This window comes from Suillus clintonianus (assembly GCF_016758775.1).
Source record: "Suillus clintonianus strain FC179 chromosome Unknown DEU56scaffold_4, whole genome shotgun sequence".
NCBI classification, from domain to species: Eukaryota; Fungi; Basidiomycota; class Agaricomycetes; order Boletales; family Suillaceae; genus Suillus; species Suillus clintonianus.
This window is the reverse complement of record NW_024539228.1, coordinates 396,180-412,479: the sequence shown is the minus strand read 5'-3', so window position 1 is coordinate 412,479 and position 16,300 is coordinate 396,180. Positions and strand designations below refer to the sequence as shown.

At 47.8% G+C, this 16,300-nt stretch overlaps 6 protein-coding genes across 6 annotated transcripts; 3 read left to right on the top strand and 3 right to left on the bottom strand.

Moving 5' to 3' along the window:
- Positions 1–2,695: 2,695 nt before the first annotated feature.
- Positions 2,696–4,940, bottom strand: DEU56DRAFT_769753 (uncharacterized protein). Its single transcript, XM_041351359.1, has 5 exons — positions 4,793–4,940; positions 4,352–4,743; positions 4,063–4,303; positions 3,235–4,014; positions 2,696–3,173 (listed from the first exon to the last, which is right to left on the bottom strand). Exons 1-5 carry the CDS (start codon positions 4,871–4,873, stop codon positions 3,138–3,140), a joined length of 1,530 nt encoding a protein of 509 aa, XP_041214377.1. The 5' UTR covers positions 4,874–4,940; the 3' UTR covers positions 2,696–3,137.
- Positions 4,941–5,002: 62 nt separating this feature from the next.
- DEU56DRAFT_769751 (uncharacterized protein) lies at positions 5,003–5,665 on the top strand. The gene is made up of 5 exons (XM_041351358.1): positions 5,003–5,081; positions 5,136–5,201; positions 5,249–5,419; positions 5,479–5,577; positions 5,637–5,665. Exons 1-3 carry the CDS (start codon positions 5,046–5,048, stop codon positions 5,396–5,398), a joined length of 252 nt encoding a protein of 83 aa, XP_041214376.1. The 5' UTR covers positions 5,003–5,045; the 3' UTR covers positions 5,399–5,419; positions 5,479–5,577; positions 5,637–5,665.
- On the top strand, positions 5,640–6,788 carry DEU56DRAFT_868256 (peptidase M17, leucyl aminopeptidase; the record flags this gene model as incomplete). The annotated part of the gene is made up of 9 exons (XM_041355471.1): positions 5,640–5,664; positions 5,718–5,772; positions 5,826–5,885; positions 5,937–6,007; positions 6,052–6,118; positions 6,172–6,217; positions 6,273–6,398; positions 6,461–6,592; positions 6,732–6,788. 9 exons carry the CDS (start codon positions 5,640–5,642, stop codon positions 6,786–6,788), a joined length of 639 nt encoding a protein of 212 aa, XP_041214375.1.
- Positions 6,789–7,266: 478 nt separating this feature from the next.
- On the bottom strand, positions 7,267–9,635 carry DEU56DRAFT_769741 (uncharacterized protein). Its single transcript, XM_041351357.1, has 5 exons — positions 9,297–9,635; positions 8,520–9,239; positions 7,714–8,472; positions 7,466–7,660; positions 7,267–7,406 (listed from the first exon to the last, which is right to left on the bottom strand). Exons 1-4 carry the CDS (start codon positions 9,390–9,392, stop codon positions 7,493–7,495), a joined length of 1,743 nt encoding a protein of 580 aa, XP_041214374.1. The 5' UTR covers positions 9,393–9,635; the 3' UTR covers positions 7,267–7,406; positions 7,466–7,492.
- Positions 9,636–9,648: 13 nt separating this feature from the next.
- On the top strand, positions 9,649–13,153 carry DEU56DRAFT_969843 (uncharacterized protein). The gene is made up of 13 exons (XM_041359418.1): positions 9,649–9,727; positions 9,782–9,841; positions 9,892–10,248; positions 10,302–10,310; positions 10,363–10,452; positions 10,502–10,639; positions 10,691–11,007; positions 11,062–11,521; positions 11,586–12,180; positions 12,233–12,419; positions 12,468–12,608; positions 12,661–12,720; positions 12,780–13,153. Exons 1-13 carry the CDS (start codon positions 9,692–9,694, stop codon positions 13,063–13,065), a joined length of 2,736 nt encoding a protein of 911 aa, XP_041214373.1. The 5' UTR covers positions 9,649–9,691; the 3' UTR covers positions 13,066–13,153.
- On the bottom strand, positions 13,058–16,219 carry DEU56DRAFT_374731 (glycoside hydrolase family 16 protein). The gene is made up of 17 exons (XM_041345918.1): positions 15,943–16,219; positions 15,819–15,884; positions 15,548–15,741; positions 15,405–15,495; positions 15,161–15,349; positions 14,911–15,103; positions 14,835–14,849; positions 14,764–14,784; positions 14,682–14,716; positions 14,401–14,634; positions 14,312–14,353; positions 14,135–14,264; positions 14,024–14,086; positions 13,957–13,976; positions 13,790–13,900; positions 13,573–13,742; positions 13,058–13,516 (listed from the first exon to the last, which is right to left on the bottom strand). The coding sequence occupies exons 1-17, from the start codon at positions 16,102–16,104 to the stop codon at positions 13,423–13,425; spliced, it is 1,830 nt and encodes a 609-aa protein (XP_041214372.1). The 5' UTR covers positions 16,105–16,219; the 3' UTR covers positions 13,058–13,422.
- Positions 16,220–16,300: the final 81 nt, after the last annotated feature.

Genomic DNA, 16,300 nt, shown 5'->3' with positions numbered 1-16,300 from the left:
TGGTCCTAGAAGAAGCAGAACCATGGGTATTTTAAAAAAGCGTTGAAAATACGGAAATTAATCTCCACCTCTACATAGGGAGCCGTATTCCCGGAATCATGAATCCGATTTTCGTAAACGAACGACGCTTCGAGTGTGGAATTCTGGGAAGGTGGTGCTGGAGTAGATGCCTTCCGTGCGCGACTCGGAGGACCTCGATGTGGTGTCGCTGAGTTAACGTGCTGACTAAGCCATGCAAAAGCAAAGCTTCCCGACAAACTTGAGCAGTTGACTCTTTGCTGTACTGGGTATACAAGCAAAAGAACGTTAATGTCACCTCTTTAAACCGCATACCGTAATCTGACAAGACCTTCTTAGAGCCACCAAAGAGCAGACGAGTGATTACCTTCTTAATGTCTGCAAAGGCAATGAGCGCGGATTGATTGAAAAGCCAGTTCACAATTCACGACGAACCGAAGCTGCCGTAAATACTTGGACCGACACTCTTGGGGAAACGTTCATAGAAACCTTCGCTGTGTGCCATTTCGCCAAGTTCTTCCTCCTCTTCAGGAGTGAATTACACTCCAAAAGGATTTGAGGCGCCGCCGCCACCGGCAGTAGGTGAAGACATTTCAATGTGAACAAGGCGAAGATAGGGTTGTCGAAGTGCAGCAGGGCCAGCAGTAATTTTACATGTGTATCAGGGGGAGATTGAGGTAATACACACGTTCTTTGCCCGCGACTATCCCCGAGCCAGGTACAACCTTGCCGGTTGGGTATCGATTGGCAGAGAGGAGCATGTGCCGTAAACTTAAGTTCATCGAATAGAACCATGTCTGGTGCCTCTTGCAATTTCAGAGCCCGTTGACCAACAAATGCTGACTTCGAGTGAACGATAATGTAGATGTCCATTGGACAATCCTTCTTCTGGTTCTCCAGCTCTAATGCATCAGACTCTTGGCAGACCTCGATCCGATCCATTGTCTAGTCTTGCAAGGCCGCCGGGAGGGTATACACTTTTTCTGGACCAGCAAGCACGACATTGAAGATGAAGCTTTGTTGCTCGCGAGGAAAGGACAGATGCGGAAATAATGATTCCCGGTATAGCTGAGGGACCAGCTTCAAGTTGTTCGCCGTCCGCGTCAAGTCGCGAACACGTCGCATCTGGAGGCAAGGTTTTATGGTGATTTGGACTCTGGGGATTGATTGGAGAGCAACCTCTGCGCGCTCATCAGAGCAGGGGTGTTAAACACAGATGGTAGCTAACTACGATACAAACGATTTGTATCTTGTACTATATTACAATGGTTGATAAATGATTTGAGAGTAAGTGGTTGCGGGTGACTGCCAGTGCCGTGTAAGTTGTAGCTTCACATACTAACACGACAACCGCGCAGTCAATGTCAGCCGGACATTGACTGCGTGGTCGTCGTGTTACATCGTCAGACCGGACATAACCATGATCGTCCGCAAATTTGAGCGACCAATACATGTGGATCCTCGGGGAGATAACGACATGATCATACGGAAGGGCGTTGATTGGTCTAATGATGAAATCGTCAAACATGCTTTGTGGAGAACGGTAGGGATGTCGATGACCAAATATCTGATAACAAACTGCGGTGTCCAATCATAGCGAATCGTGCGATGAGCATAAGAAACGCCTACGTCATATCTTGCATCATATGATGAGTTGTTGCGTCATGTTAATACCTCATCGAATCTTTCACGTGTCTCCGAGTCACTAGTACTGATATGCATGATCATCGACTGTTTAAAAGAGCTCAAAGCATACAATTGTTTGTGAGATGTTGCTCTGCCCTGCGGACTCGGAGTGAGACTGCCTGGGGCAATGATCGGTGAGTACTTACCTTTGTCCATCAATATAACGCTGACTCGGATGGTTGGGCAGCGTGAAGACCGAACTTCAGATTATATCGTGTCTGAAAACTCTTCGCTGCTGTTTTTGTACGAGTCTAGCAGCCTCAATCCATTCTATAATATCCTATGTTAACGTAGCGCCGCAGCGTCTATACAGGAAGGCTAGGGAAGTAACCGAACTAAGCCCTCAATAATCCATGTTCAACTTCCAATGCGCAGATTTTACCCATATATCATAATGATGAATGGCACGACTTCCGCTTCTGCAAGAAATTCATCAACCGCATAACTCACTAGGCAGCTTTGATGCAACACCCTGATTTGCGACACGCAATATCATTATCAATGACGTGCTATTTCCACTAGCACGGATCCCATCTTATCATGCGGCCATCTCAGGTCTCAGGGCTGTTATGTATCTTGTTCATACAATTGGTGGTCCGCAGGTCCGCATGAACGGCAAGCAGTAAGGGTACCAACATGAAAGCATACTCGTTGAGACCAAAGTTGGCTAACATATTGGGTTACAAGAGGTAACTTGCTGTGTTTTTCCTCGTTATGCTAACTTTTTATTTTCGCACATCAGTGTAGAATATATATGAAACCTCATTCTGGCATTAACGGGATACTTCTGGACGTCCGAAGAACTTGTTTACAATCTCGGAACAATCCGCGCTTGGTGCGACAATAAGCTATGGCTTTTGAGAGGCAAGTTGCTGTTTTAAAGGTCCATGGTTTATGTTGACTCTCAGGTGAGAAGTTCCTGCGACGGTAGCAGTAGGTGGAAATGTTGCCTCGTAGTCCAATCCATGATCCTGGAAGAAGCAGGACCACGGGTTCGACGAAAAAGCGTTGAAGATACGGAAATTAATCTCCACCTCTACATAGGAAGCCGTTGCGATTCTCCCGGAATCATGAATCCGATTTTCATAAAGGAATGACGCTTCGAATGTGAAATTTTGGGAAGGCGCTGGAGTAGATGCATGCAACTGGCCCGCCCCCTCGCTAAGAAGGCTCCCAGGAAGCTTTGCAAAATGCGGTGATCCGTATTATACACTTGTTTCTCGATATTAACACTAGTTACGCCAACGGACCGGATTCCTTGACTGTTTGAATTTAATGTTCCTTTTAGCTTATATCACTGACATATAGGATTTGTGGTGGGCGGGCTGCCGCGCAATTGGAAATGTGGGCCCCAGGGCCTCGACGTGAAGTCTTTTTGGCAAGTGTCTTTTGAAAATCGCAACGGTTTTTTCAGATCTGAAGATCTGCACTACTCAAAAAGTGAGGATGCGAAGATGCCGTTGGCTAGACTGCAGATGGACACGCGCTGTTAGAGAAGCGTTCGATACGGTCAGCGTGTGGCATGCTTACATCCACCAAAATGAGGTTGTCTTCGCTGCACATGACAGCAGCGAAAAATGGTTCCGTAGAGGAGCGTGGAGGTAGGGTGCGTTGGATAACACGGTAGGGTAGACTTGTGTGGACTTCGTTCGCAAAGACTCTGCGGATCACCGTTGTATCGCGTACATGATCAATGATACCATCTTGAACTTTGGCATCTCGTTTCAATGCGAGCTGGTTGAAATCCCGTATTTCCAAAGTCTGCGGAGACGTCTGGGTCGCAACAAGAGACACGAATTTTGTCCCGAAGACGTAGCATACCCAGGGGGAAGAGTGTGACAGAGAGCGCATCAAGCGTGTGCCTGTGGGGCCCCACTCATCCCAGTCGATTTCATGGGAGCTGACTTCTGTAGGAAGGGCCGCGATATGAGATAGCAAAGTGCCGGCTGAAACGAACATGTCGTAATAGGCGACATGTCCATTGTACACCAAGCAAGCTGTAACGATGATGAGCCTGTCTCCAGGCGCCGTTGAGAAGGGTAACCGAGCCTCTGGATTAGGCTGCCAGACAGGCGATGGATCAGAGCGTATTGAAAACGTCACTGGGCTGGTCCAAAAATTGAATTCGGGCCACATAAACGCGCAAAAACAGTCCGCCGCAAGGCCAGACGTTTCGTTAGATGGCTGGGTCAGGTCAAACACGTATAGGCGGGCCTGTATGTTTAAAGCCTCGGGGTCGAAGATGCTGCCTACCAGCAAAAAACGGCTGCTGAGGAACGCAAATGTCGCAATTTCGGAACTGGAGCGTGTCTAAGGATGATGATCAGAGAGTGGCTCCACAGAACCTCGAATCATTACCAAAATAACTTTTCCCGTTGTCCAGTTCCATATGGTAAGTTCGGGGTCTGCATCTTCGGGGCTCATGAATAAGACACCCAGAAGATTACCACACACTTGTAATGTGTACGTTGCTCGGGCGTTCCGCACATCAAGGTCATGAACGAGAATGGCTGGTCGAGGCGCTAATCTGTGGCTGTCTCCTGTGGTGAGGGAACGTAGATGGATCCGAATGCTACGGGTAGTGGCGCTGGGGTTAAGGCTGTACATGTGTCAGGTTTGGCATAAATATGGCAGTGAAGTAACATACAGGACGGTGGGGGGCTGCTCAATGAGCACTAGAAGATCTTGCGCAGGATCCATGGTAAAGTCTCGAACATGTATGTCCAGCGCCATATTCCAAGATTTTTCTTCAATTTTTCTGTATGTTGATGGCAGTTGACGGAAGTGAAGGACATCTGGCGTGCTAGATTGCGCAAACACGTCACCGTACAACTCCCAGATGTGTCCCTGCATCATCGGTATGTCTTTTGATTCTACCCACTTCAGAGACTCCCAAGCAGCATTGCGTCCCTTGAGAAGTGCAAGCCGATCTGAGGTGGTAAGTGGGCTTGGAGGACCGTCCATCATTCCAGACACAGCAAGCTCGATGTCATATTGGGCTCTATCTCCTTCTGCTATTGAGCGGAAGAGCCTGCAAATCTGTGTGGCATGAGTGCGGTCGATTTCCAAGAAGACCCATTTAGCGCACCTCCCTACAAACCAATAGTGTTCTCCAGTCTAGCACAGAAAAGATCTTAAAAATAAGTTCCACAGGCAGTGAGGTCAGCATCGGATCTTCCAAATTGTTCAATGATCGTGAGTGATAATTTAGTTCGGCTTGGTCAACCGGAGGTGTGCCCCATACACGTGACCGACAGATCAAACCTGAAGTTAGTGGTTCTTGTTCTCTTCTCAGTCGACCGAGAGTCTCAGTCATATTTTCTCCTCAGGTCACTGTGGTAATGACCACCGCCCATAGGACAAAACTGCATACCAAGGTATGTGTTTGTATTATTACTCCAGAATCTTTTAATTTGTTCCGATCCATAAAGTTCTACCAGGAAGATATCGTACGCCGCATCGACTCCCCGAATGTATATGCATATGGGATTGTACTCGTGAGTATGTGCCCACCGGTCTCATACATTGCTCACAGAATTAACAGAGATGCTGGCATGATGCCGAGGATATTCCACCACTCCCAAGTCCATTCATGGACCCCTTAATGAGATCGGTGTCTCATCGGCCTGAAGTAGTAATGGTATATCTGGAAGTGCTATCTCCGCCATTCGTGCACACTTTCAGGGACCGATGAGCCAGCTAAGTTCCTTGAGATGTATGCACGCTTGATCCTTTTTTTCTGCGGTGTCATTGACAATTTGATGTTCATCAAAGTCACTACAAGGGCGCCACTTCAAAAGGCGTACGACCTCTTGCTTTCGTGGGCAAGGGCATCACTTTCGACAGTGGAGAATTAGTTTGAAACCTTCAGCAGTAAGGTCATCGCTGTTCAACTTCAAGGCGTTTTGCTGACCATATCTAAATGTATATAGGGAATGAAACTGATGCGTGGCGACATGGGTATAATTCGCCAAACTAACTTTGAAAGTGGCCATGCTAACTTTGAATCACAGGTGGGGCGGCTACAGTCGTTTCATCTCTACTCGCCATCGCTCAGCTCCAACTCCCGTACGCCGGTGTCCTCTTCGATCTGCGCCCATTCTTATGTATCCTGGTTGCAGAATCAATGTTGTCACTTTCACTCCGCTTTGTGAGAACTCGCCCGGTCCAAAAGCTACCAAGTGTGGGTTATAGCAAAGTGTTTGTTATGTCTTAAACTGACCTTCTGTCAGAATCTACGCTATGAATGGCAAATCTGTTGAGGTCGACAACATGGATACTGAAGGCCGTCTAGTTCTACCTGGTGCGTACACTTGCTATCCACTGACGAATTCTAACTTTTCAAAGACGCGTTGTACTACGCATCAACCGAGTTCAAGCCGCACACGGTCATTGACGTTGCCATTCTCACTGGGTTTGTATTCATCGTTTGCATTTGCCAGCTCGAATTTATTTTATGATCGATAGGGTTATGGATATAGCACTGGGCGAGATCTACTCCGGTGTTTTCACGGTACGTCATTTCAATGCTGCCCACCGATACGTCGTTGACCAAACTCTGGTATTAGACCTCCGATGCTCTTTGGAATCGCCTGAATGTTGCCGGAGAGAGCGAGTACGATCGCTTCTGGCGCATGCCCCTCGACGAGGATTATGGCGCACAGATTTACTCATCAAACGCTGATTTGTGCAACGTCAGTCGCCTATCTTGATGCGAGCGTTGCATGAATTTGACTCATGTATTTTCTTTTTTTAGACGGGCGGGAAACTAGCAGGTGCATGTACTGCTGCACTGTTCCTTAAGGCGTTTGTAGATGGTATCGAGGCCACAGATGGACTGGAGCCCTCTGTCCGATGGGCTTACCTTGATATTGCTGGGACTATGGAGGTAAGAACTTGCTCGTTTATTCGAAATCAAGTTCAGGACAATGCCGTGGGCACAATTGTGATCTAAACAATGACGTTGTTCGCAGTGCGCCCTTTATCTTCGCCATTACTAGTTCCGATTGCTGATGACTTCATTCTAGTTCACGCGCCCAACACCATACCAAGAGACAGGAATGACTGGGCGTCCTGTTCGGTAAGTTGTTTTAAAACAATATCTAGGAGATACCTTTATCTTATATCCTCGTGCAGTGCATTGGTAGAATTTGTCAGAGGTTTTTTGAGTCAAGGATGAGAGAGAGATCCGCAAAGATGCGCTACGCTAGGCCTTTATTTTGCAAGATGCCAATGACCCTAGTGGTGGAATCTGTGTGCGCACTGCGACGGAATATCTGACCGAATGATTACTTGATTTGTGTGAACTAATAACTGTCAATGTTTTTGGGACTATGCATTGATCACCAGTGTAATCAACAGGGCATCGATACATGGTCGTGTAAGGAGACCTGCTAGACGATCTCCATGTCAGCAATGCAACGTCCACGGTACTGCCTCCTGGAGACCGATTCATCGAAGAAACCTGGGTGAATCCTGTCGTTCTCTTTGTCCTCAGGAGATAGTCGTGGCAGGCAACTGTCTCCCCCAAGTGCTTTCAGAAGTGAGTATGAGTCGATCACTCCTGCATGCATGCGTAAGCGTTGGTTGCATCACATAAAAGACGCCGGCTGTGGGATTATCTCGATGCTGATGTATTCAATAATATGAAATACAACAACGAAGCACTAGAACAAAGCGTAACTTATTCTGCCACGATACATCTTTTGAGACAGTCATAAAGTTTAGCGGCGATTAGGACAGACAGGGAGCAGAAGTTCACAATTGAATTCATCCAAAGGTCACGTAGCTACATCAGTCGATGACTTTTTCTTTTCTTCCTCTGGACTCTTTTTGAAGCCCGGCGACGTTTAACGGGTGCAAGTTCTTCAGCTGGCAATGAAGAGAGATATGGGTCCGTGCCACCTTCCGTCGGGACTGGCGAAATGACCTGGATATCAACCATGCCATTTTGAGCCTACAATTTCGTCACATCAAATCATTGCTGTATTCATAATGAAGGACACATACCCATGTCACAGTAAGCCGATCTTGTTCCAACAATGGAAAGCCAGGTATGGGAAAAGGCGTATGACAGACGACCGCAGCGTAAGCACGATTCGAGAAGATAGTGTCTTCAACGAAGCACGACTGAGTTACCCGACCCGGCTTGCAGATGCGAATATCTAGTGAGTCGGGATCGTCGAAACTTTCCGGACGAGCTCGTTTATTGAAATCCCAGATGTGCACGTAGAAGTAATCCTTGACTTCTTCCAGTCTTTGACCAGGCTCAGGAGTACAATCTTGGGGAAGAGTATAGGCCATTTTGCTGCCAAACAGGCTGATTTGGTGGCTCTCGTGATGTGGAAAGATGTGCGTGTACTGAGGTCCCCAATCCGACCACGGAATGTCGATGGGCATCTCTGACTCGGAGTGCAAAGCCAAGTCAGAGAAGATGACCATGTCGATGACTAGTATAACGCTCCCTGCTGAAGAAAAAACCTCTATAACCATGATCTGTGACTCCAGGGAGGGCACGTAATGGGGCATAAGTTCTGGGCGAGCCGCTGTGCCATGGAATGATGAGGGGGCATGAACAGACATCAGTGGAAAGCCTAATGTATGGCTGCTCTGAGGAAGACGATATGTAATTCGGCACTGAGGCGACCCATCAAGCCCTTGCAACGTATACAAGGACATGACGCCTTCTGAGCTGACGACGACAATCTTCTGTTCGTCAATTACATGTATATGAATTTCCTCGAGGGGACCTAGTGGACAGAAAATATGCTGCTTATACTGAGCAGCAGAATTTTCAAAAACAAAAGGGAACTTACATTACTCGCGTGTCCCCTCCTCCAATCAATCACTTGTATGAACATGCCAGGCAATGGTGTCTCATCTGTATCCACTATGTGATAGAAGACAAACACACGATCACCGCAGATTTCAGGCTCCTTTTCAAAACGAGCACAATAATCACCAGGTGCATCAAAGGATTGTTTGCACTCAAAGGAAGCGCAACCAGCACTCGGATGCGGATGCGGACGCTGGGATGAAGCCAGCCGAAACTCCACTAAAAAGACACAGTGATCTTGTCCGGCATCGGTCACAGTGAAATCATCAGGCCAAGGTAATACGACCATAAGATCCTGCAGAGCGTCGAAGGTAACAAAGCCCGGAAGCACGGATTGAGGAAATAAATCATCCTTAGACCAAGTCCGGGAGAGTTTGGGATTCGTGTTACAGTCCCGAATGAGGAAATCGCGCATGCGACTCCACCAAAGCCCGCATTTCACTGATTGGATCGGTGGTATGTATTTCTCGGGCAGTGCATATAATGGATCGGCAGCAGCGAACGATGTTTCAAAAACAGTGTTCGCATGGAAGTCAGACCGCCACAAAGATGCCAATTTCTTGAGTGAGCACATCTTTGAGGAAATGCCGAAGGAGTCCATGGTAGCAATCTCAGTATTAATGAAGCCTTGAGCATAAAGTTCAAGCTTGTACTGGATGTCAACAGAATTCCGGACCACACCCGAAAAAAATTTGCAGGTCTAGCATAACCAAAAGTTAGCCCAGGAGGAAACAAAGAACCACGAGAAATAGCGGACCACGGCACAACGACTAACATCCCTCGGGGTAAGGAGGATCAGGATGTAACATATGAGCTCGATAGGAAGCGACAAGAATCCAGTCGCCGTCATCATGGTTGTAAAAGAAGAAAGGACTTCGACTTGGATAATTTTAGGAGGCAAAGAGTCCTAGGGGCGGATCGGCAGGTCAACCGGTTTTCAAGCTCCACTCGCAGCGCTCACCCATCGGATCTTCCAATGATCGTGAGTAGTTGGTGAGTCAGAGTAGTAACCTTAGTACTAGTTCGGCTTGGTCAACCGGAGGTGTGCCCCATACACGTGACCGACAGATCAAACCTGAAGTTAGTGGTTCTTGTTCTCTTCTCAGTCGACCGAGAGTCTCAGTCATATTTTCTCTTCAGGTCACTGTGGTAATGACCACCGCCCATAGGACAAAACTGCATACCAAGGTATGTGTTTGTATTATTACTCCAGAATCTTCTAATTTGTTCCGATCCATAAAGTTCTACCAGGAAGATATCGTGCGCCGCATCGACTCCCCGAATGTATATGGGATTGTACTCGTGAGTACTATGTGCCCGCCGGTCTCATACATTGCTCACAGAATTAACAGAGATGCTGGCATGATGCCGAGGATATTCCACCACTCCCAAGTCCATTCATGGACCCCTTAATGAGATCCCTCGATCGTGGCGAGATCGGTGTCTCATTCTTCCCAGGCGGTGTTCGTGACATCGTCCCGGAGTGTAACTATGAGCTCGTAGATAGAACATTTCAGTCAGGGGATTATTGCAAGCGTAGCATTGATGATGTTCGTGCTGGCGTGGTGATCAGCATTGAGGCACAAGCACGGCTTGTGCACGCAATTAGTGGAGAGCCAGTAGAGGGTTGGAGAGATATGAGGGAGATCAGGCGTGCTACCGACGTTGACGGTGGAGATTATGTGATATATGATGACTGGATTGGACAGGTGCGCTTCAATGTCTCGCAAGTCGGAATGACATGCTGAGTTCCCACATGAAGGTCATAGAGGTCTGTGCAATGTTTACGGTTCAATGGAAGTGATGATTGATGAATCCCATAGCTATTTGATGAACTTGTTGTTTCTGCATCTGGCACTTTCGTCTGCTTGCCTGAAATTAGCTCCCGTCTGACGATCGGCGACAAGGGATTGGTGAGTTCCACCTTGGGTATTTACTGTCCCATGCACTCACTTCGTTTAGGACATTCTTCCGAACCCAGAGGTACTCCACGGGCTGGTCAATTATCCTAAAGGAGCCCCACTACCTAGCCCGGATGATACTGTCATAGACATGAAGCGCACAATATTAGCCATCTGCTGGCTAGCGGTGAACCAAAGCGTATGTTCCCTTATCTTTGTCAGTCCCTCACATTCTTAGTGCATTATGTAGTTGGATCCTGGTATCGCCCAACTTAAACAGCGACCAGCACGTTTCTGGTCAGGCGAAGATCTGACCAAATTGACGGTCATTAGGATGCGTCTGGATGATATACGTGTCGGGGACAAAGTTTTGTTGGAGGAGGATGTAGGTGTGCCTGTCGCAAGATATGGCGCCGAGTCAGAACCAGATGGCGCAATGACGATTAAGACCCTATGCGTGAGGGAGACGAAAACGGTTGTCAATGTTCTTTGGCAAGATGGATCACAGGAGAGCCTCCCTTCCACGGAGCTGATTCCGTATCTCAATCCGGACGAATATGACTGCTGGTAAGGTTCCTTCACTGTGACTGATATGGCGTTGAATAACATATGACTCCTCAGGCCAGGCGACCACGTCTTCTGGAAACTCGAGCATGAAGAGCACGCAGCCGTTGTTCAATCCGTCAATTCTACCGATCGAGTCGCCATCATTCGTTTCGCGAATACTGGCAAGACTGAAACTGTTTCTGTTCTTGAGCTTGATCCCAATGGTGTCAGTGATTGGGTGGTAGGCACTCCGCATACCCATCTCGGCATGCGTCGTGGCGACAAGGTATTCGTCCACCGTGAGGGAACCTCAAATGGCTTCGAATCCCCTCGAGTTCCGAGGATTGGCGAGATCGAGGAGTGGGTGAGAGAGGTGCCAGTTAGTCCTGACGGAGAATTCAGCGGCTGGAGGCGGACAATGGCGGATATGGGGGCGAAAATGGCGTCGGAACGGAAAGAGAGGCCCATTGTCTCCCGTGTCAAGCATCCAACGCGGGACGATACATCTTTATCATGGTTTGGAGAGGTCACTGGGGTGGGTCCCTTATCGAATTGCACAATCTGCTTCTGAACAGTTCTGAACTAACCCCGCGTTGAAGCTCCGTCTTGACGGAACAGTCGATATCACCCATCCAAATGGATCTACCGTCATATACCCTCTCTCACGGCTGACGAAGCTCTACGACAGCCTCGAACAATTTGAAGATGATGGCTGGGAGGGTGAAGAAGACGGGTCTGATCAAGGCTTTCATGTTGACAATGCCGATGGTGTGTGGCGTCTAGATTCAGATGACACGTGGCCCTACGATCGTGACGATTCAGAATGGGAAGACGAAGAGGATGGTGATGAGGATGGTGGTGGGATGGACGTGGACATCTGGGCCGACGATATTGATATTTCATTGAGCGATGGCATCCCAGATTCTCTGATACCATGCTATGTGACACCAGACGTGGCTGATTCGGCCTCACCAGTCCCAGTCTCGTCGTCCAACACATCGCCAGATAGTACCCAAGAGATCATCATTCAGGACGATGAGGATGGTGATGCCGATATTCCATGGAACAAGTTTGAGATTCTCCCAGGCGCACCCCATGACCACGCATTTTACTCGTCTGTGTCAAGTCAACCATCGAAGAATTTCCTCGCACGTCTGACAAAAGAGTACCGTGCGCTCTCAACCAGCCTACCAGGTCTGTTCTATCTACCGTCCCTTATATTTGCTTCACATACTAATCAAAGCAGATTCAATTCTCGTCCGTGCATACGAGGACCGCACGGACCTAATAAGATGCCTCATTATTGGGCCGGAGAATACACCCTATGAAGACGCACCCTTTGTAATAGATTGGATGCTTGACTCGAATTTCCCTCAAAGCCCACCGATCGCTCACTTCTTGAGCTGGACCAACGGCAATGGTCGCGTTAACCCGTGAGTGACGATAAAGGATAGCGCTACTTTCGGCTAATCAGGACTCAGAAACTTATACGAGGAGGGCAAAGTATGTTTGTCCATCCTCGGGACATGGAGTGGAGACCGCACGGAAACATGGAGCGCGGCGAGGTCTTCACTTCTTCAGGCCTTTGTGTCGATACAGGGCCTGGTATTGGTGAAAGAGCCGTATGTTTCTGGACCGTGTATTCCTTTCTGAACCTCGCTGAGAACTTTCCAGGTGGTTCTGTGAACCCGCGTACGAGAAATTGAGAGGTACTGAGGAGGGCATGGTTAACAGGTGGCGTTCACGCTCATTTCCTTACGTCTCTTGTGACTCATTCCATCATATTATGTTAGCCGACTTTACAGTGAGAAGGCATATGTCCTCTCCCGTGGTTTTGTTCGCCGCGCCTTGGAGATTCCTGTCGGTGGACTTGAAGCAGAGATCAACTGGCTGTACAATACCCAAGGCAGACTAGTCAAAGTTCTGGACGACTCCCGAGCGCTGATCCAGAAGAGTCAGTCGGGACCAGAAAACGTGGATATAGATCAGAATCTCGCAGTGCCTCGCCTGACCGCGGGCGGTATCATTATGCTGGAACGAACACTATCCAAACTGCAGACGCTTCTTGACCAGATGTAGGATTTTATATATTTTATATCTTCCCATTGTTTTATCACGTATTGGCTATTCGACCACGTAATTATGTAATCCCAAGTGACGATCTTTTTCGCGGTTACATCAAATCTTAACGCCTCTACGGAAATATAATATACCCCAAAATTCCCAACATAAGTGTAGATGATATGCGGACCTCCAACAGAGGACTTAAACAGTAATGGGAGGACAGAACAAATAAGGCATAGAGTACGTGGACAAGTATGCACGGGGGATACAAGGACGAATGAAACCCTGTAGAAGACAGACAATTGGATGATACCAGTCCGACGGAGGTCCACAAAAACAACAATAAAAGACAGGCGACCACATATGTACCACCTAGCACGTGGATGTGAGATTGTTCTTGGGAAAGGGTTGATTATAGTCTTTTGTCCAAGTCGTCAAGTTCGGATTTGTGTATGCTTCGATGTATCTGAACGCACAAGGCATGATCAACTGAGGCAGTATCAGTAAAAGTGTAATGCGTACTCATTTATATATGCACTAGTCGGGAAATCCTTAGGGTCACAGCCGATGTTGATGGAGCCTTTAGGCTGATAGACACGAATCCAGTCTACCCGCATGGTAGCTGGGAAAACCAGGTTCGTGAAGTCAACCGTTTGGAAGCTTTGAGAGATGCCCAAGTTGGTGATGAGATACTACGAAGAGTGTGAACTAAGGAACAACCCGAGATAGATGCTGTTACCATTGGCTCCTGGGGGATTGGTCTGTCTGCAATTTGAGTCACAGTATCAGCTACCATTGCGCCGGCATCGAGTGTCCACGCAACGACATCATTTGCGATCCAACTGATGTACTGCGGAAAGACAGTGTCAATTATAGTTGTCGGGAAAAAAAGTGGGTTTTACTTACACCTCCATCAGCTTTGTAACCTGACGACAGTGTCAACTCGTGCAAAATAATAATAAATAATATATACCTGGCTTATACTCGTATCCGTAGGTCGAAAAGCAGCCAGTCTCCTGTGTGTAGCAATTCTGGTCTAGAATATGGTTAGCGTCTAAACAGTAACGAGACAAATACGACATACTTGTATTTGTGACACCAGACGTGGCCTGCTGGTAGACACCACCGAGGTACGAATTGAGTGCGGTGACACCTGAGTTGGGAATATTATAGGTGGAAGATGTGTTAACCCATTGATAGCCATAGTTCATAGGCTGTCTGCATTGTGAGTCAGGACACTTGACATAGACCGTCCACTCACAGCCCATTGCGCAGACTGAGAAACTTGTCCCTCCAGAATGACCTACGGTTGTTGAGAAGCCTTTCAGGATCAAAAACGAACGACCTTACCTGTGATTCGAAGACATCGATTTCGGGCGCAGACCGACCAACGTATGTCCCATCCGAGTGCACAGGTCCCGGATGGGATTCTCCTTTGCAAGTACACCTTGACAAACGCTGACCAGGAAGATAAGAAAGCGTGCTGCCATCATACGGGTTGCCGGTAAGAGCTGCCGATGGTACGCCATTGACCGTCTGGTTGGGGGCTGTGCCGGCATCGCAGGCATCATAAGAGTAAGGCCACTGACACGTTGGTCAGCAACTGAATTTCGAGCTCAAGGGGAACCTACCATTCCGTCGAGGCTTGCGCCGTATCCGACTCGTCCTGTAAAGTGTTAGATGATGGCATTTTCAAGATACAACACTACAAACCAAGGTTGCCCATCGACCATACTGAGATCATGTTAGTATGCTCGCAAAAAAAGAGTAGCTTCGTTTCGTACCTGCCGGCCACAAACCTATTTGACGGAAGCAAAGGGTCGTTGAGATATCCAATATTCAATATAACATGATACGCACCACTAACATCGTTTGCCCCTGGTAAACTCACTGACGCCAGAACCATGCCACCTGTGAAACAAAACTTATTCCAAGTGGAGATTAATGCACTTGTAAAAGTCAAGTTGTTCATTTCCCTTTCCGATAGGGTGATTTCTAGCGAGCCATTTCTGGTCGTAACCTGATCAGGGTAATACCATTCAAGATCATTGGTCTAATAACACCGTGTTTTAGTTAAAGCCAACACCTGTGGTGGAAGCATGTCATTTACCTGCCAATAATGAAGGTTTACAGCCTCCCAGTATGGGTCATCTCCAGGCCAGAAGGTCCTGCCTTCTTGATTGAATTCATCGCTGAAAACCAATTGCCATTGCGAGGAATCTGCGAAAGACGTGTAGGTATGGGCGGATGATGGGGTGTCCACGTCGATAAGACCATAATTATTCGGCATAGAGGGGATCTTTACGGCGGTCGTAATAGGTATTTGTAACTGATGAGAAGATATGAAGACTTGCCTGTCCGCTCGCATTAATTCCACCGATGTTGAATCCGCCCTCGTTTGAAAGAGATTGCTTTGTAAAATAGGATATTATCGGGTATCCAGCACTGAAGAAGAGGGTGTCAATCTCAGGGGCCAATACAAATGGTGTGGGCGTACAAAAGGGTAACAAGTCCAAGAGCAAGGAAAATAAGGCAACCGAGGTTGGTTAAACCTCTGTAAGTGAAGACGGAGCCGCCACGGTCATTCTTGCGGTCTCGGCGAGGATCCGGATTATGGAGGAAGTCATCTGGTTCTGTGAAGTTCATGGCAAGAGTGGGACCCCATGACGACGGATCAGGAGAGAGGGAGAACTGCAGTAAATATTGCATTAGGGACAGGCGAGGCACAGGTGAATTGCAAAGGGGCGTATATACTAGTGTATACGTACCTTGTCAGATAGTGACTGTTCTTGTAGAGACGCTGTTCTACCAGCACTGCTGTAAGGCGACTCGCTCTGGAAAGGAAGTTCAGAATGTTACGTGAAGTACTGTCACATGAAATGGACGACGAACAAGGGAGTTTGTGCTTTGGGTACTTCTCACTGACTGGGGACCCCTGGCAAACGCGGCCTGCACGACCTGGGAGCCCCTTGGAGACTGAAGAAGAGTGGCAGTTGAGGGAGCATTGGAAGGTGATTGAGTATAAAAACGCCTCTGGTTGTCTGGGACAGCCATGGAAAGGCAAAACGATTGAATTGAATGTAATGAGCGGTGATTTTGTATGTTCCTAGAGGAGGGAGGATTAGTGTTACAGTTGGGGATCTGAACTTTGCAGCGGGAGGGCGGGGGATGAGAGAGACAACCCGAATATTAATATTGAATATATTGATTTATCTCGACCCGTGGGAAGCCGATTTGAATATTTTTAATT